This window comes from Ambystoma mexicanum, chromosome 1q (assembly GCF_040938575.1).
Source record: "Ambystoma mexicanum isolate Mex_15411 chromosome 1q, UKY_AmexF1_1, whole genome shotgun sequence".
NCBI classification, from domain to species: Eukaryota; Metazoa; Chordata; class Amphibia; order Caudata; family Ambystomatidae; genus Ambystoma; species Ambystoma mexicanum.
Window position 1 is genome coordinate 835,062,489 of NC_090922.1, and position 20,377 is coordinate 835,082,865.

Here is a 20,377-nt window from a genome sequence, read left to right on the forward strand (position 1 = left end):
AGGGACAGAGTGGAACACTACAATCCATTTAGCAATGCTTTAGAAGAGGGAGCTGCAGTGACATAATTCAATGAGACACATAAAACCACATTTAAGTATTGAAAACACAGGGAATGCGCCAAAAACCCCAGGACCCAAAGAGCATAGGAACATACAATAGGTATGTAGAAGTCAATGGAATTTTTAGGGCGATTTAGGATTTCAGAAAAGTGTGTCCATTGGATCTAATGAGACAAAGCAAATAGTTCAGTAGTTCACATGCAGTTATTGTGAAAAGGTAAGCAGCTCTTACTTTTAGGTACCAGGAGTGAAAGAGGTGGCAACTGCTCAGCTGGGAGTTTTTAGGATCCTGCCAGAAACACAGCAGAACCAGATTTGACAACAAGAGGCCACTGAAGGATGGCTGAAGAATGGACCACAAACCCAATAATTAATTCTGATGTCGTAGGGGCAGCAGGGACAAAGAACCCTTAAAGTGGATAGTGGGATTGCCAAAGGGGCCAGGTGCTGTCACAAACTAAATGATGCAGGACATGGGATGGCATGCTGATGGTCAGCTGTCTACTGCCACCATACCAGCTGCAGGAAGCAGGGGATTGCCCCATGGTGCCCTCATATAGCACAACTTCTATACAAACACAGTCTGCTTGGAGAGACATTATCAGATTATTTGGAAAGCAGGAGGCACATGCAGGTAGGAGTCCAATTTCCCCTCCAGTCCGAATGGCGAGGTAGTGGTATGTGGATGAAAAGGAGGGAGCCAGGCAGAAGAATCCCACCTTATATCCAGTGGACGGAACAGGGATAGGAGGCTTCAGGGGAGCATGAGAGGCAGCAAGCACAAATGTCCCAGAACAAAAGGCTGGAGGAAGCTTAACACATCGAGCCAATATTACGCAGGCATGGAAATGCAGGGCTAAAGAAGCAGGACCATCGAGCACAGCCATCATAGCAACACTATGATCCTCGGGGGCAGGCCATTTCTCCAACAGTCTTTCAAGTAGACTTTTTGTAAATACATCTTCTAAATCTACTAGGGCCTTTCTAGTTGTACATGCACAGACAGACACACAAAGAGGCAGGGGAAACCCTATGCGCCAATCCATAACCGTGCAGGACGAAGCCCAACAGCCACCATATGTAAAAAGATTACAGGGTGTGTAGTCCAAAACATGCAGCTGCCACCAACCTACTCCCAAACTCTCTTTATGGGTGAGAAAAAGCACCCAGGGACAAAATGGAGTGCCGAAGAAGCATTGCTGCCTGGTAGTCATATGGGCTTATTTAAGGGCAACAAACAGAAAAGGGATTGTAACTCTAGGGGGACTTCAGGAGAAGTGTCTTTGGCAGAAAGTGAAGAAATCAAAAAAGATACATTACATTTAGTGCACTCTGAGTTAGCCAGGTTTACTCCAAAAATTGAATTCTGGCCTGTTAAGGTAAGATCTAAAAAGCCATGGGGCCAACTTTGTTAACATTTCCTGTTAGAATGCTCAGCAAAAAAGTAATTGGAGAGCTTTGAAACCCTTTCTGGAAGTAGAAATGCACCCATGAATTTAAAGGACAACTTTGGGGTAATGCCCAGAGAGCATACTCACAGTGAACTTGAAAGGACCACAGCATCTGAGGGAGCTACCAAATAAACCGGTTCCTCTGGCCTGTCTAGAAATGCTGGGGAGTAAAAAAAGCAGTCTACTTATCTCCAGTTTCCTCACCACAAAGTACTTAGAAGGCAGAGGGGGCAGATCATTAATGATTCCCAAATCCAAAAGGGAACAATAATAAAAGTTACCAATACACTCGGTAGACTAATTGTATTTGTGTCCCTCCTCAAAACTGTGCAGGTTTGCTCTAGCATTGTCTTATGCCAAATCGTTGAGACATACACTGCCAAAAACATTCACCAAAGAATGCTGCAGCTCAACATGAGCGTCCCTCTGAAATATTCCTATTCCATGGCAAACAACTGCACCACTAAAATAGCAAGCTCTGCAAGATATGTTTGATTGGTGGAAAGAAAAGATTTGTGGGGGTGTGATGAATCTGATAATGTCATCACTCCTTTCCCTGAGGTAGCCTCTCCTCATGTGGCCAGGGGATGGCATCCGCTACCTAATCCTGGCCCTGGGACTGGCTATGCCAGAGAGGATCACATGGGGGGAGGCAACCCTCAACGGGGTGTGAGACATTGTCAGATGAGACATTGTATTCCCCCTGTCCCTTTCAGGGAAGTCCTCTCCATTCCTCATGCCTTTATGACATACTGTTATGGGAAAAGAGAGACAACAACATGACTGACTATTCCCTACCTGTACATGACCCAATCTTTATTACTGGGATAAAGAAGAGTAAGCGAGCTATGAAGATCCACAAAGCTCAAAAAACCAACAACACACTCTAGTTGCTGGAAGGAGTGGCGTACTGGCGGGATCTTTAAATCCCTAACAGCTGAGGCAGAAGGAGAGGTACCCGACAGGAGCGGATTGCTTGTGTCGGAAGAAGCTCGGCGACAGAAGAAGTCAGGTGAAAGGGGAGTAGCAGGCGACCCGCTACCCAACCCTGATGGGTTGCTGGTTTCCCTGGGAGGAAGATACGGAAGAGCTGGAGTCTGCTGTAGCAATGCTGACAGCAGGAGGCTGCCTGTGAGTCCCAGACACTAAGCACAGAGAAGGGGCGGGACATCCTCCTGAACCACCAATGAGGTGCAGTATCCACGGCACAATGCGAGGAACAGCCGAAGCAGGCACATACAGCCAGTGAGCCCAGCTGGGGAAGGTGGGACGCTGGGGCGCTTCCAGGCGATTGCTGCGCACAGTGGAAAAGACTGAAAAGCTTCTTGAGAAAGGTGAGAAGCACTGAAAGGGAGAATTGGCAATGTCATTTTGATACTAAATGCATGGAAAAGGCTGCAGCATAAGAAATGGTGTGAAATCTGTAAGAAGCACTGGCAGGACAGTGAACCAGGCATTTGTGGAAACTTGTGACAAAAGTGCTGGCAGGAGAGAATAGCAGGCATTTGCAAGTCTGGGACCCACACCCATGTTGTGTAAGAGAACTGTGCAGGAGAACCTGGCAGGGGAGTATACCAGGTTTTGTATGAATTTAGAACTCACACCCAACTTGTGGGACTTTGAAAAAAGAATCCAAAAGGAAGATTCATGCCCTTAGGATTTTGAACTGCATTGCACGTGGAAAGGACCTGGGAGAGGGAGTCATTTCCCTTGGACTGAATTGCAAGACCAAGAGGAGAGGGTTATCCTCTTAGGCTACAAAGAACTTGGCTATTCTTTTGAGCTTTTGTTTTGGAGGAGAGAAACCTGGGGAAGGGAGTCGTTCCCTGGAACTGTGTCACATTGTCCATTTGGAACTTATGTTGGATTTATAGCTTGTTGTAGAAGTTATACACTTATGCACTTTTCAAGCCAAAGGCAATACCCATAACACCTTAGCATTACTTTTAGAATGAGAGAGCTAGGTTATGATTTTGGACACAGAAAATGTTTCCTTTGGACATCTTGACACTGGGCAGGCCCTTTGTCTTTGGTTGAGGTAGGGAAATACATCCTAGGTTTGGTACAGTGAGGCATTTTCCAACCCCTTTATTATTTAATAAAATATTTTGCCAACCACTATAAGTCCTCTGTGTCCGTGTCTCATTACGGGTTCCTCACAGGGGCTTCTATTCTTTTTTCTATGCTTTGCAAGAAATGCTTTGGTAAAATGTGGACAGAATGCAAAAAGGCATGGATATTAACTACTAGGTACAAAGACTAAACATAACATAATCCCATTTAAACTTAAATGCAAAATAGGAACTCCAGGGTGGTGGGCAAAAACAATTGCCCAGGTATAGCCAGGACTATGGTGGGGGGTGGGGGAGTGTAGGGGGGAGAACACATGGGAAGTTAACGGGCTTACTACTCCCACCCCGTATTTGGACATGTCTATGCTTTGCAGTAAAACTAGACACATTTTAGAGTGTATACATGTTTTAAGGACCCTCTGGTTAAACATTTCTTATGCATGTCCTGTACTGCCCTTCTACTCGGGACCCACAATTTAAGTAAATGCTTTGAAATTGCCTCCCACTCTAACCGGAATTGTAATCTTGTACCACTTGACAAATGGCTCTGGACATTCATCTGTCGTATACTGAATAATGGGCAGGCATCTTCTCTCTGAATAGCAATACTTCTTCTCTTGATTGCTGGTATATTCTCTTATATCGCAAATAGAGGAGTATCTTCCTACAATGCTTTCACATCCCATTCACCTTCCTCATTTTTTCTATATGATTTTGAATTCAGTTTGCCATATTGAAAAGTGGATATACATTCAATTACTAAAAAGTATCACAAAGGTTACCAAAGTGAACTGCCATAACATTGTTGTGAAATGTTCATCAAAGACTAATAAGTACGTCAAAATCACTCTCTTACAATGGTTAAAAAGTAGTGTGCAAATCATTTGACACATCTGTTTAATCATTATTGCTATACAGCTTCATGTGCACACAATAGATATATTCCACATCACCAACATATTTTTTGATCAGATTCTGAGACGATGAACATTTAGTGATGGTGTGTGCGCTAGAAGTAAAATATTTTAGATGAACAAATAAAGACCCACATATCTACTGCCAATAACTGATGGCATAGGAATGTGGACCATGATATACAGTCACTGTTATTTATGGGCCACAACAACAATGAAGGTTCCATGCCTGAAAGCATAATATACATTTTTTTTAAAACCAACTCAATCCTGAGGCCACATGCAGGGGGAAGTAGCATTTGGCATAGTAAAGACTCAACCCACCCAGCCAAACTCCAGAAACTGTCCAAACCACTGCATAATTCCACGCTGATAAATGCATGCTGCAGCAAAAGCATTAATTTGAGAGAAATGTGCAGTTACCTGACCAGCTGCTTGTAGATATACAGCTGAAATTTGGGGTGGAGGTTGGGGAAACAGACACTGAGAGAGGCCCAGTGATGAGACGAAAAGACAGAGAAGAAGCAGTGAACAGGAGAGCAGTGTCTACAAAATAAGGAGGAAGATTGTATCACCAAGAGAGAGAAAGAGGTTTGGGGAGGGGGAATATTGACAGACAAAAGAAAGAAGAGAGGAAGAAAGACATAGATGGTGCAGACAAAATCATTACGTAAGAGGAAAAGAAAAAGAATCCAACACCAGAGAATGTAAAGATACAAAAAAGAAAACCAGATGGAGCAACTAACTAAAGAAAATATTGAGGAAAGCCAAGGTGGAGATATAAAGAGGAAGCTAGCCAAAAACGTTCAGTGATGCCTGTGTGACAAAACTAGTATCCAATGCATGTATGCGACTGTGTTTACAGAGGCTGGTCTTTAGAGTCGGGGCAATACTTGTGCAGAGGAAAGATTTAATTACCTTTGTTAATGTTCTTTCTGATGGATTAGTCCTTCCTCCCACAAATCCCTCTCCTTACAAATATCCATCATGCACGTTTGATTTCAGAATCTTTTCAGCAAGGGGTGCAGCAAGGGCCCACTGGCACCCATGACCCTGGATGTGACAGCATACGTAATATATTTGGAACGGAAGTTCGTTTGAGCCCGGGTACCTTGCGCTGGTTTTTTTAGATGGATAGATATCTACACAAAAGTTTTATTTTTTTAAACCAAATGTGATTTTATTAGTGTTTAGACAAGTGGTCATAATTGGTAAGCCCACATGTGTTTCGACCTCAAGGGTCCTTTTCAAGGCTAGAGTTTTAGGAATTAAATTGCCCCGTCTTATGGATCATGGGATGGAGTTTTTCCTGCAGTCCTGGTTAGGCTTTTCTATCTAAAAAACTAGCGCAAGGTACACAGGCTCAATCAAACTTCTGTTTAAAAACAGGTGATGTGGGCAGCACCTCCACCTACCCATGACCACGCAGCTAAAAAAACAAACTCAGCTAACAATGGAGTGAAGTGCAAGAAGAGTTTCAGACCTAGTGCTCATCCTTTCTGTAATATATCTGTATGCAGCTGCACCCCATGACCTGAGATATGCTCCCTTTTCACCCACTGAGAGGCTTAGGAACTGAAGAAAGTCACAAGGTTTTGTAAAGAGGGGTAGGTGGGAGGGTGATGAGGAATCTGTGGAAGGAAGGACTCATTCATTATATAGTATATTACTGAATATCAGTAACTTGTTCTTGTAATGGGTTTCTTCCTCCAAATGATTGCTCTTAGAAAGACTCCCAAAAGCAGTACAGAACCTGAAGCAGAATGAAGAACCATCAGCCATATATTGCAAACAATGAACAAGCAGGTTTTGTAATCCAGACAATAATGGTTGGCGAATGTGTGCAACAATGCTTCAGAGTCTTCCAGATGTGAAAAATAGGAACACCAGTCTGTAAAGCACAGTTAACTGCCAGGACTCTGGTATGACAAAGGAGTGTGGGAGTCCCTCTACTGAGAACAAAAATGGGTCAAATATCCTGTTCTATGGAATTTCCTCCACTCAGGAGGGTCTAAAACCACGTTTTAGCTCCCTGAACCATTCATGGCAGAGAAATATACATTTGCAGATCAGTCTTTGTCCCACCCACAAGGGAAGACCAGCACTGAAATGCTAGGCAATTCTCCTCTGAACAAGAGAAGAAGATAAAACGTGGTTGTAGACCCTCCTGAGTGGAAGAAATTCCATAGAACAGGGTATTTGCCCATGTTGATTTTCAGTAGAGAGGCTGCCAAATTCCTTTGTAACTCGTAGAATGAGCCCTAATACCCTCGGGCACTCTCAGGTTGGCCGAATCATAGCACTTAGAAGCGCTGTGAACAAGTCATCTGGACAGGGTCTGCTTGGTAACAGGCATTTCTGCCCTTGCAATGGCAAAGCAGATAAAGAGCTGGTCATGCTTCCTGAAGTCACTTGTCCATAAGACGTGGTAAATGGAAGCCCTAGGGCCGCTCACAGGGTAAAGGGCAGGACTGCTAACTGGCAGTGTGGGGCTGCTAACAGCAAACCTCAGAACTTCCTGTGCTTCCAATGGATCTACATTTGAAAATAGGCATCCTGAAGGTCCGAAGACCACAGCAAGTCCTTAAAATCTAGGGACTGATGGATCTTAACAATGATAGCCATCTTGAACTTGTAGAGGATGGATCAGCACCAAAAAATAAAACTAGTACCATCCCCTCCCACCCTTTGAAGCAGGCATCACTTACATCCAGGCTTTGCTAGAGGCTGGGAAATCTCTAGTAAAAGTACTTGGGGAGGTAGGGGCAAGGGGTGCTTAGGGCAGGGAGCGTAGTTGCTTGAGGGGGTGAGGGGCGGGGTAAGAAGAGGAGGCAGTATTCCTAAGAATATCATGCAAGGCCCAGACTTCACAGGTGGAGTACATTCACTCCTGGACAAGCAGGGACAGCCTCCTCCCCGCACCCCCCCTTACGGAGTAGAGTGGCTAAAGGAAAAATGACAGGGGTTTTAGGCTGGATGCAGGAAGCTAACAAAAGGAACAAGTTACTTACCTGTAACTGTTGTTCTCCACCATGGGTCTGGCATGGATTCACATGCTCATGAATATTCCCAGTCAGGCCGGGAATCCTCGGTATAGAAAAAAATCAGTATCAGTTTCGTTTCTGATCTGTCTTTCTTAGTAGTAACCAATCACTGGTCTCTGGTCATACTGCCCCCAGCCAATGACTGCCCTCTTCCTAAGCCCCGCCTCCGGCAGCCATCCTCAGATTTGGTAGCACGTAAAGTGGCAGTAAGACCAAGTGAAGAGCCGCAGAGGGGTAGGCGGGAGGGTTCGCATGTGAATCCATGGCAGACCCATGCTGGAGAACAACAGTTACAGGTAAGTAACTTGTTCCTTCTCCAGCATGGGGTCTGGCATGGATTCACATGCTCATGAATAAGTGAATACATAGCAGTACACACATGCACAACCACGGGAGGTGGCAACAGGCTCAACATTAAGCAATACAACAACTCAACATTAAGCCACTCTTACCTCCTCAGCAGGCTCACCTTAGGCGAACAGGTTGCATAGCACTGCTTGGCTGACCCTGGACTCCTCCCTGGAGCCCAGATCGACGCAGTAGAATCTTGTGAAGGTGTGCGTCGACCTCCACGTCACAGCCCTGCAGATGTCCAGCAGGGGCACACCAGACAGGAACGACGTGGTAGCAGCGATCGCTCTGGTCGAATGGGCTCTCGGACGGCCGGGCAGCTGTCGGTTTGCCAAACGGTGACAGTGCATGATGCAGCCGGAGAGCCATCTGGAAATGGAAGTCTTCGAGAGAGCCTTCCCTTGATTCACAGTCCCAAAGTTCACAAACAGTTGTGACGTCTTCCGAAAACTCTGTGCGGTCCACGTAGAACTTCAGCGCTCTAGCTACATCCAGCGAGTGCAAAGCCCTCTCGGCCGGCGACGAAGGCGACGAGAAGAAAACTGGCAACACCAAGGGCTCGTTGAGGTGGAAGTCCGACGGCACCTTGGGCATAAAGGATGGGTGTGTCCTCAGCACCACCCTCGTGTCATGAAAAGTCAAGTATGGAGGCTTGCAAGATAGGGCCTGGATCTCTCCCACTCGTCGTGCGGAGGTGATGGCCACGAGGAAAGCTGTCTTCCACGACAGGAACTTCAAAGGCGCCGAATGCATAGGCTCGAAAGGGGCCCCCCATGAGCTTGGTCAGCACCACATTAAGCTCCCACGCCGGGGCAGGAGCCTTCACCGGCGGGAATGATCAGAATAGTCCCTTCATGAATTCTTTCACCAGGCGATGAGACCACAAGGACGCCCGTACCGTCGTCCTGGTAGATCGGGAGATTGCAGCCAGATGTATTTTGATGGAGGCGTGAGCCAGTCCAGCTTTGACCAGCGACAGTAGGTACGGCAGTACTTGAGGGGCCGTAATCCGCAGAGGGTTAATCTTCTGTGCACGGCACCAGACAGAGAAACTCTTTCATTTATGTCCGTAGCACTTGAGAGTTGAGGACGCCGTGGCCTTTGCAAGAACCTCTCTGCAGTCGACCGGGATGTCGTACCCTCCAAACTCTAGTGCTGCAGGAGCCAGGCCTGCAAGTTCAGCGACTCCGGGTTGTGGTGAAGAATGGCGCCTCCTTCTCTGAAGAGAAGGTCTGCGTCCGTCGGCAGCTTGACTGGTGGGGACGTTGACAAGTCCAGAAGGTCCGGTAACCAGATCCGCCTCGGCCACGCCGGTGCGACGAGGATCATCCTGCACGGGACCTCTTGAGCTGATTGATGAGTCGGAGCAGCAACGGCAGCGGAGGGAACGCATAAAGAAATAGGCCGTCCCAGGGGAATGAGAAAGCATCGCCCATGCTTTCCTCCGACGGCGAGGCCAGCCGCGCCACTGTGTCGAGCTTGGCTCCCAGAAACAGGGTGACTTGCGACGGGACCAGGTGGGATTTTCGAAAGTTGATGGAGAATCCCAGGTCTGTGAGCAGCTGGACGGTCTTCGCAGTGTGCTCCACGGCGAGCTCCCTTGTCCTTGCCCGGATGAGCCAGTCGGTACGGGTAGACGTGGATCCCCTGTAGGCGCAGCCGCGCCGCCACCGGTGCGAGGCACTTGGTGAACACCCTGGGTGGCGACTTCAATCCGAACGGGAGGGCCTTGAACTGGTAGTGCCGCCCTTGGACCACGAACCTGAGGAACTTTCGGTGTCTTTTTAGAATGGGGATGTGGAAGTACGCATCCTCCAAGTCCAACGACGACAGGAAATCGCCCTCCTCCAGCTGTTCCAGCACATGCTGGAGGGAGACCATGCGGAACTTCTGTGCCTTGATGTACTTGTTCAGTCGTCGTAGGTCCAGGATGGGGCGCCATCCTCCTGTCTTCTTTTTTACGAGGAAGTACCTTGAGTAAACTCCAGAGCCCTGAAGCCTCTTTAGGACGAGCTTGATGGCACCCTTCTTGAGCATCGCCCTTACTTCCAACAGTAGTTGAGGGACGTGATTTTCCTTCCTGGCCACGGGTGGAACGCGAGGGCACTTCTTCTGAAACTCGAGGGCGTGCCCTTGGGCCAGGGTGTCCAGCACCCAACGGTCGGTGGAGATGGACTCCCACACGCTGATGAACCTCGCCAGCCGGCCTCCCACCGGGGTGCTTCGGCGGGGCCCTGACCCCACGGACGGTTCAATCTTGTTTGGAGGCCGCCTTGCCTCCTTGACCTCCTTGTCGACGACGATGGGCACCACCTGACTTGCCGCGTCCCTTATAGGCTTCCTGGGACGAAGATCTTGCCGCTTGGCGGTAAGTGGAGGAGCCACTGCCGGATCCCTTGGAGGCACCTTGTCTGCCTCCGGAGCTCCGAAAGGACGGCCGTCGTTGTTGGAGCACTCCCAGTGCCCGGGCAGTCTCTGTGTCTGTCTTGATGGCCTGAAGGGACTCATCAACCGCCTTCCCAAACAGGTTGTTCCCGTTGAAGGGCATGTCCAAAACCTTGGTTTGTACGTCCTGGCGGAAATCCATGGCCTTGAGCCATCCTCGTCGTCTCAAGCAAACGCCGTTCCCAACTGATGGAAACCGGTGTCGGCGATGTCCGTTGCCACCGTGATGGCGTGGTCCAAAGCAATCTCCCCTTTCCTGTAGGATTTCAAGGGCCTCAGCCCTTTTGGCGTCCGGAAGGAAGTCCAACAGAGGGGCGATTTTGAACCACAACTCCCTGTCGTAGCGGGCTACGATAGCCAGGGCGTTGGCCGCCTCGATAGTCGTCGCTGCGGATGAGATGATCTGTCGTCCCATCGTGTCCAACATCCTGCCCTCGCCGTCCGGCGGGGAAGTTGATGTCGAGGCCGATGCCCCCCCAGCTTTCTTCTTTGCCGCCGCCGAGACGACCGAATCCGGGGCAAGTTGTGCCCGAAGGCACATGGGGCAGCGTCGGGGACCCGGTACTTCTTCTCGTACCGGTCCCTCTTTGCCGTGGCAGGGTTCTTGAGGAGGGCGAGCCCCTCATCCCAGTTGTCATCAAGAAGCGGTACGGCGAGGACCGTCTTCCTTTTAGCCTTGCGCCGTTGGTAAAGGAACCCTTCTTTCTTCGTTTCTTCTGGGCAGAGCTGGAAAAGCTCGGATGCCCTGGAAATCATGGCATGAAAGGATCCAATCTCGTCGGGCGGGGACGCCCAAGCAGGGGGCGACGGGGGACACGTTCCGTCGTCGCCTCCGTCATCTGTACCTGTCGTAGCCGTGTCCGTGCCTGTATCATCCCCGTGGGTAGTAGACCGGGGGGAAGGCAGAGCAGGACGCAGAGGTGGGAGAGGTGGCGTACGATGCGTCCTCCTCTTATGCGGTGGACTCTCCGTAGGTCCTGGTTCCGGTTCCCCCGTCGGGTCTGGCTCAGGTACCTCTGTCGGGGGAAGGGGCAACCTTGTCCTTATCTCTGAGCATAAGGACTGAATCGCTGACAAAATGGCCACCGAGGTGTCCTGCGGCGCCGGAAACGACGGGCGCAAGGGCTCTTGAGGAGCCTTGTCGGCGACACCGTCGCTCTCGTCGTCGCCCCCGTCGGGATCCCTCCCGATGGGCTGGGCCTCTTCCACGACTTCGATGAGCTCTTCTTCAGAGGTCGTGTCCGTATCCATGAAGGCCATCAGCCCCTCCCCCACCTTTTCCAACGAGGACTTCGTGGGGGTCTTCTCAATAGGCCTGAAAGACGATTCCCTCCGCGGTGGCACGGACACTCTGGGTCCTGAGGGCGCCTCCACTGGTGTAGCCTCCACAGGCTGAGCCTGGGCCGCGGCGACATCCTCAATCGAGGTCTTAGCAGGGTGAATTAAGGCCATCGTCACCTTCTGGACGCCTGGGGCCTTCACCTTGGGGGGAGGGTCCGAGCCTCGCTCCCCCTCTGCCGGAATCTTCGAGATCGACCGGAGCCTCTCCAGAAGCTTCGCCGGGTTCTCGGACTTCCTCTTACCCGAGCCAGAGCGTTGGCTCGTGGTTGATGGCGCCGGGGAGGATGCGCCCTGCCTGGCAGCCAAGGAGCTCGACCGTTCGGCGCTCCTGGTGCCCGCGGAGCTTAGCCTTTTGTTGGGCCCCCATTGCCGGGGCACCCTCACAGGACTTAGAAGACCGCTCTGACTTCTTTTTCTTCTTCTCGCCTGACGGGCTCTTCCCTTCCAGTCAGTTGGCGAGACGGAGGTGGCGATCCTTCATGGTCCGCTCCGACATGTTCCCACAAAACGCACAGTCCTTCTCCTTGTGAGTCTTGTCCTCATGGAGACAGTAGAGGCATAACGAATGCTCCTCGTCCTTGAAAACATTCTGAAGCTGGCATCCAGGGCAGGTCCTGAACAGCTTCCCGGGCGTCGAGCTTCCTTTCTCCTGGGCCATGTCCGGGGTAGGCCTCGGAACTTCTGGAATCCTCCAAAAGCGTAACTCGATGAAATCTTCACCCTTGAGGGGCGTAGAAAACTCCGAAACGGATCCCTGTTGATCGGATGTAGAAATGGTGGGGCTTGAGGCTCTATTTAACCGAAAAATGAGAAAAATCTCCTAAAAAAAGCGCGAAAACGCAGCAAAAGCTCGAGAGCTACAGCACGAGGACTCCCAACACTTCAACGTGCGGTAAAAATCTGAGGATGGCTGCCGGAGGCGTGGCTTAGGGAGAGGGCAGTCATTGGCTGGGGGCAGTATGACCCAGAGACCAGTGATTGGTTACTACCAAGAAAGACAGATCAGAAACGAAACTGATACTGATTTTTTTCTATACTGAGGATTCACGGCCTGACGACGGGGAATATTCATGAGCATGTGAATCCATGCCAGACCCCATGCTGGAGAAGGCACAGTTGCATTGGAGGAGGATTTCCTGTGAGAAAGCCCTGCTCTAGGATGTCAATCAGGCCATGTTGCAAATTTGCCTGACGGCGCAGTAATTCCCCAATATTCCACTGCCATTGCAGTTTTTGAAAGGGCACGCTGACCTGAGCCGAATCATAGGTAGTAGCCTGCATGAAATGGAGCCCTGGTAATGTTTTGAGGGCACTGGAATTCTGAAGTTCAGGAGCCAATTTGGTAAGACCTACATCATGTTCAAATTAAGTCTCTCAGGAAAGGGAACATACTCAATTAAACTTTCTCAAGGGTCTGAACCCTAAAGATCATCAGGCCACCTCCTCATCAAGATTGGACCAAACACACATTTAGACTTGATGGCAGGAGCAACCCTCTGGCTCTAGGACGCTTTCCAACAAGGAATGGCACAGATCAGTGTCAAAGACCAGAGGCTACAATGCCAGAAGGCAAAGGAAGTAGAAGCGGTGTGAGAACATTAATATATCCACAGCTGGGAATGGTGTCACAGGCATGCAGTGATGGTCTGAACTGTGTCCTCTTACTAACATTAAAAGTTGAATCAGGCCCTTGTTCCAAAACTGCCTTGGTAAAGATGCCTGGCATCCTGAAGTAGAATTTGTACCACTGTACCAGCATAGAGAAGATTGTAGAGAATAGCACCTAAACCAGTGACGGCAGCAATTCCTCTGAGTCAGAGCCCAACTTCCTAGAGCAGGAGCGAGGATGCCGCTTCTTGGAGGAATAAGAGGAGTGGGATTTGGAGGAAGTGTGTCTGGAAATGAGACGACCTGCACATTTTTCTGAGCCTCCTCCAGGTCCTTGGCCGTGGACCAAGGCTTCTCTCTTTAACTGGCAGAAGGCTCAGATGGAGCAGGGGACTGATTTGAGTTTTCCCTCTCTACCACAGCTACCCATTTGAGAGTGTGGCATAACACAAGCGACACCCTTCCTGATGCTACAGGTTTGTCTTCCTAAGCCTTCACTTTAGAAGATCTCCCTAGCAGATGTAGACCCTGTTCAGGGGTCTGCGTAGATATAGACTTGAATTTCTCCATTTATTTTAACGTGCGAGCCCATAGGTAACTGGCCGCTAGTTACATGAGGTACAATTGATAAACATGAGTGTAGCAGTTATCAATTAATGTTCAAATTGCGAGAGGTAGGTGCAGTTTTGGAGAGGTGTTGATGGGTGATGCCTAGGGTCTTGAATTTAATACAGTCTCGAATTGGAAGCCAGTGGATGTTTTTCCTGTGGGCAGTGATGTGATGGTATTTTGAGAGGTTGAGGGCAACCCTAAGAGCATTGCTCTGGATAACTTGTTATTTGTTCCGGTTCCGTTCAGTGGTGCCATTGAGAAGAAAGTCGCAATAATCCAGTTTTGCGCCGATGATGGCTCGTTCAATAGCAAGTCGATTGTCAGAAGTGAGGGTTTGCAGGCATTCAGGCGTTTTGAGGTGTGGGCAGCACAAGAGCCTATGGCATTTACATCTCGTGTCATGCTGAGGGTAGCGTGGAGGTAGACACCTAGTGTTTTGATGACTGGGGATACTGGAATAGTGTTCAGGTCAATAAGGAATAAATGGTAGGCCGGGTCCAGTTCGGAGAGGGTGGTACGACTGCTGACGAACAGGATTTCCATTTTATCGTCGTTCAAACAGAGACTGCAGGATGCCATCCAAGCAGTAAAAGGAATTGAGATTGGTGGCATCCTCTGTATAGGTACCAGAGAGGGGTATACGGATCTGGTTGTCGTCGGCCTAGTTATTTTAGGAGATACTCAGAGTAAAAGTGGTCAAAGATGGGTTTGGTGTAAATGTTGTAAAGAGTAGGGGAGACACAAGATGCTTGAGGGGCACGGGAGGAGATAGGAGTCGGGGGCGTGGTAGAGTTGCTGATTAAGGCCCGAGAGTATCTATTGGCTAGAAAGGAGACAACACATTTGGTGGAGAAATTAGCGGCTGTGCTGAGGTGATCGCAGAGTGTGCTGTGGCCAACCAGGTCAAAAGGCAGCCGAGAGGTCCAATAGAAGGAGGAGGGCGACTTTGCCAGAGTCGCAGAGGACATTTATCTGTTTTGTGAGATCAAGTAGGGCACATTCCGTGCCATGGTGGAGACGGAATCAAGATTAATGGGAGTGAGGAAAGTGATGCTGCTCGAGGTAATATTGGGTCAGGAATTGAACTGTAGGGATGGGGCAGTAGTTGGTAGAGTTGGTAGAGTTAGAGGGGTCAAGCGAGGGTTTTTTCAAAAGAGGAGAGAACCCAGGATTCTTCGAGTGGGGCTGGGACAGAGCAGGAGTTTAAGAAAGTTTATGATGGCAGTGAACAGTGGTGTGACCTTTGCGTTTAGAGGGTTTGAGACTTTTGATCATATTGGGCACGTCAATTTCTTTGATGGGGTTTAAGTTAAATGGCGGGAACGAGGGAGGGTAGTTGAGCAAGATGGGTTTTGGCAAGGATTGTCTGTTGCTTGGCAGTGACTATCTTGGAGTAGGGCAATTTTTTCTAATAGTGCGTTTTGGACTTTACTGCGCCAAGCGTCATTGATGGTGACGGTAGATGGTGGTGTAGTGGGGTTCTCGAATTCTCGCAGAATAGTAAAGAGCTTGTGTGAGTTTGATTTCATGTTAGAGATTCTCATGTTGAAGTTGGAGGATTTGGCAGTGTGAATTGCAACTTTATATTCTCTGGCAATGGTAGTGAAGTGAGATTTGGTGGAGGTTTTTCGGTTACGATGCCAGATTGCTTTGCTGGCTCGCTTCTCATCACGAATAGCTGCGAAGTCCGCTGGATCCACAAGTTCTTGTGGGTGGTAATTTGGGCTTGCGCAGTTTGAGGGGAGCAAGAGTGTCAACTGCTTGAGTTATTAAATGGTTATAGGAGTTGACAAGGATGGTAGGATCTGTGATGGTGGTGGCTGAGTAGGTGATATTGCCAAGTAGAGTAAAGAAGAGATCTTTGGTGAGGATATGTGTGCATTGTGACAAAGAGGGAGGGAGAGCTGGTGTGAGGTGGGAATGGAGAATGAGATAGTGTGGTCCGACCAAGGACAGGGAGTGTTGGATTCAAGTTGAATATTGCAATTAAAGTCGACAACCTAAAATAGAGTATGGACTTAGATCTGGGTGGGTGTCAAAACAAGTTGTGTGCCACTGTGGTAAAGGGTGGTGGCCAGGGAGGTGGCACTGGTGTCGTTGAAGCCAAGGTTCATATCACCAAGTAGAAGAAGTTTGGTGGTAGGCTTGAGACTGGTAGTGATGAGCTTAAGTATGTCCTTTTCGAAATTGGAGTTGGGCGATAGAGGTGAACGGATATGGTAGAGGTAAGTGAGAGTTTAGTGGAGAGCAGGTCATGGTTCAGAGGAGTGTCAGTGGTGGTGGCTCTGACGGGGATAGCATCATTATGAATAATTGCTACCCCACTGCCTTTAAGTAGGTCTATCGTTGCAGTGTATGGAGTATCTGGTGGGTAAGGCTAGGGATAAAGCTGGTCCAGCTGCAGCGTGGAGTCAGATTTAGTAATGGCTATGATATAAAGGTTCTTGGTGGTGAAAATGTCACAGATGTCGAGGGCATGTGCCGGATGTGAAAGGGCATTGATCAGGGTTCAGGTGAGGGCAAAAGGGGGGAAGAGGGGGGATTGAGGCGGTAGCCAGGCTAGTGTTGGGGGCTGCTATGTTTGTCAGGGTCATGGGGGAGGCCTTCACCGGTATTTGCGTGGTAGGGTGGGCGTCAGTGTTGCGGGTTCCATGCGGCACATAGCTGAGAGTTATGGCATGATATGATATGGCATTTGTAACGCGCCTATACACAAGTGTTTCAAGGCGCGACGAGGCATGGAGGGGGAACAAGGGGAAGACAGACAACGATCCTAGTAGGCCAAGTGCCATTTAGATCGCGCAAGTGCAGGGGTAGGGGGGAGGGAAAAGTGCAAGGGGAAGGCGAGGGGGGGAAGTGCAGTACAGGGTAAGTAGAATTAAAAATAAATAATAGGGCCAGCTGGTGGCAAGTGCAAGGTAAGTGCAGACAAGGGCTGGGGAGGGGGGCTGTAGGGCTACAGAGACAGTCCCGCAGTGCAGGGGTTGCCAGGGAGGCCGTGCAAGTGGAGAGTGGCTGGGCCAAGGACCGAGGTCGGAGAGAGTGGCCCAGTTGCAGTTTCAGTGCAGTTACAGTGAAGAATTTAGTAGGGGAGAGGGAGAGAGAAAGCAGAAGCAAAGAGGAAGGTTTTGAGGTGCTTCCGGAACCGGAGATGGTTCTCCTCAAGTTTCAGGGAGGCAGGAAGGCTGTTCCAGAGGGAGGCCCCTGCCACGGAGAGAGATCTACCCCCAGCTCGTTGCTTCGAGAAGCGGCTGACCCTGAGGGAGTTTGAGACGGATGAGCGAAGGGCTGGGGAAGGAAGATATTTAGGAAGAGAGAGTTGAAGGTATTTAGGCCCCAGGCCCCAGAAGGCCTTGTGGACAATGCAGAGGGTTTTGAACTTAATCCTCGCAGCCACTGGGAGCTAGTGTAGAGATTTCAGTCCTGGAGAGATACGGTCCCTGGGCTTGAGGCCAAGGACAAGTCTCGCAGTCCTGTTCTGGATGATTTGCAGAGGGCGGAGAGTGGAGGCAGGCAGATTAAGATATAGGCTGTTACAGTAGTCCAGCTTCGAGAGATCCAGGGCTCAGGAGACAGTGAGCTTCAGGGGGGAGGAGAGGAAGGGGAGAATACCTCTGAGGAGGTGCAGCTGGTAGTGTGACTTCTTAGAGATGTCAGATATATGAGGAGAGCATGAGAGTGTGGAGTCGAAGATGACCCAGAGGTTTTTTGCCTTGCAGGTAGGAGCAGGAAGAGGGCCAAGAGAGGCTGGCCAGAGAGCAGCAGGGAAGGAGGGAGTGGGTGTGCCGATGAGTAGAATCTCAGTCTTACTGGCATTAAGGCAGAGGTCATTGGCGGCACACCATACCTGGATAGCAGTCAGACAGTCAGAGATGAGGGAAGGAGAGGAGGAGGCCGAGGGTAGCCTGAAAATGAGCTGGGTATTGTCCGCATAGCACTGAAAGTTGGGGCAGAAAGCGGCGATGCGGTGGGCAAGGAGTACCAGATACTGGTTGAAAAGCCAGGGAGAGAGATTAGATCCCTGGGGGACACCACAGGTAGAGAAAAAGATGTCAGAGAGGAAGGACCCAGTTGGACCTGGGAGGGACGATTGGAAAGGAAAGAGGTCAGCCACGCCAGAGCCTGACCATTGATACCCAGGTTATCACGGAGACGGTTGAGCAGGATGGCATGGTTGACAGTGTCAAAGGCAGAAGAGAGATCGAGCAGAATGAGAACACACAGAGTGTTGGAGTCGAGGTTCGAGAGCAGGTCCTCACGGATGTTCAGGAGAGCAGTTTCCGTGCTTCTGGCAGCTCTGAAGACAGATTGATGGTCATGAAGACTACCAACAGATTCAGCATGGAGGTTAAGCTGGGAGATGGCCAGTTTCTCCAGGAGCTTGCCCAGGAAGGGAGTGATGGAGATTGGGTGATAGTTTTGTCAGGCAGGAGGGGTCGGAAGAGGGTTTCCTAAGAAGAGGGTGCACAAGGGAGTGCTTAAGGGGGGATGGGAAGACTCCAGAGGAGAAGGAGTGGTTGCAAAAGTCAGCCAGGGCAGGAGCCAGGGAGTCAATGTGGTCCTTGATAGTTTTGGAGGAACAGGGGTGAACCTGTTTAGACGAGACTTTCATAGATCGGACTTGTCTGGAAACCTTGTCAGCAGAGAAAAGGGGAAAGGCAGAGAAGGAGGGAGAGGAGGGGTGGCTGCAGAAGGGCCAGAGGAAGAGCCGGGAAGAGAGGGAGGGAGGTGATAGGCAGAGAGTGAGGACAGGATATCCTGAGTTTTAGAGATGAAGTGAGAGGCCAGTGCAGAGGGCCAGGGAGGGGACAGGAGAGATAGAGACTGCAGCAGGGTTGGCAAGCTCCTTGCAGATTTTAAAGAGTTCAGCCGAATTGTTAGATGCTGCAGAGATGCGGGATTTGATAAGGGCTCTCTTCTTGGTGAGAACGGAGAGACGGTATTGCCTTTGGAGCAGGCGGCAGGCCAGTTTGTCAGAGGATGAACATGAAGCACACCATTTCCCCTCTGCCACCCTGCACTTGCGTTTTAGGGTGACGAGATCCGAGTCATACCAGGAGTTACATTTGGCTTTGGGCTTCAGGCGGATTCTCATGACAGGGGCAAGGATATCAAGAGTATCGGATATAGCAGAGTGGAGCGTGGAGAGGGCTGTGTCAGGGTGGGAGTCAGGGGGAGGGGGGGCGAGAAGGTGGCAGCGAAAGCCTCAACTGACACGCGCTTCATGGGTTGGATGACCGAGAAGGTGGGTGTCAGTGATGAGGGTGGCTTTGCCTGTGGGATAGGGAGGGTGAGGTGGGAGGATAGGAGAAAGTGATCACTCCAGGAGTGAGGAGTGGAGAGAGGGACGGAGAGGGGAAGGTCAGAAGAGATCAGAGCATCAAGACTGTGCCCTGCAGAATGAGTAGGCCCAGACGGGAGAATAGAGAGTGAGAGAGAGTCGCAGAGGTCATGAAAGAGTCCAGAGGGGGGACAGGAGGCATCCAGGTGGATGATGAAGTCTCCAAGAAAGAGGAGTTTAGTGGTTGAGGACAGGAGTGAAGAGGAGAGGTCAGCCCACTCAGAGAGGAAGGAGGACATTTGACCAGGTGGCCGATAGATACTAGCCACGGTAAGGGAATGGCTAGGAGAGATAGAGAGTCGGCAGACAAGACATTCAAAAGAGGAGTAGGTCTGCGTAGGAGTGACAGTGGCAGGAATCCACTCAGGGAAGATAAGTGCCACACCCCTCCAAAACGGTTGGGCCTGGGCACGGAGAGGATCTTGTAACCGTCCGGTAGGAGTGTGTCAAAGCTGGTGACAGAGCTGGCCGTGAACCATGTCTCAGTGAGAAAGAGGACGTCAAGGTCCAGTTCCTCAAGAAGGCGACAGATATCAGAGGAATGTTTGGTGGCAGAGCGAGAGTTAAGAGTGGCAATGTGGAGAAGGTTGCCATCCATGAAGGACTTCCGGGGAGGGGTACAGATCAGAGGTACGCCCTACAGAGGTGAAGAAGAAGGAGGTGAAGAAGGAGCAAGAGAGGGGGCAGGGAGGGAGGGTAGAGGCAAGGTAGCCGAGGACAGAGGAGGGGGGACAGCAGGAGAGGAAAGGAAGTTGATGAGGCGTGGGAAGCGTCTATCAAAGAGGTGAAGGTTGGCCTGAGGGCCTTGGACCAAGACGGTCCCATTAGCGTAGACATTAATGATAGCCTTGGAGGAGTGGAAGGGGGCCAAGAGGACATCCCAACGGGTGCCACCATTAATGGGAGAAGAGAAAGGAGAGAGCACAGAGACCATATGAAGGGTCCATAGGTAAGGCGAAGGCACGAACAAGAGGATGTCAGTGAGAGTTTCCTTGGAGCAGGCACTAGTGTAGGTGTGAGCAATAGGGAGGCCTGGGTTGGAGACTTGGATGTCCTTTTTAAACTTTTTCCTACAAGATTTAGTGAGGAGAGCACGATAGTCAATAGAGAAGCAGTTAGAGAAGATAGGCGAGATAGA

General features: G+C 50.1%; 1 protein-coding gene across 3 annotated transcripts in view; it reads right to left on the reverse strand.

Moving 5' to 3' along the window:
* CEP350 (centrosomal protein 350) overlaps positions 1-20,377 on the reverse strand; it is a 2,433,119-nt gene that overhangs the window by 708,919 nt on the left and 1,703,823 nt on the right. For 2 of the 3 annotated variants that reach the window (XM_069641455.1, XM_069641457.1), the window contains one exon: positions 4,921-5,043. The exons of the other annotated variant lie outside the window; for it this stretch is intronic. In XM_069641455.1, coding sequence (XP_069497556.1) covers positions 4,921-5,043 — 123 coding nt within the window. The remainder of the gene's footprint in view (positions 1-4,920; positions 5,044-20,377) is intronic. 3 annotated transcript variants of the gene reach the window in all.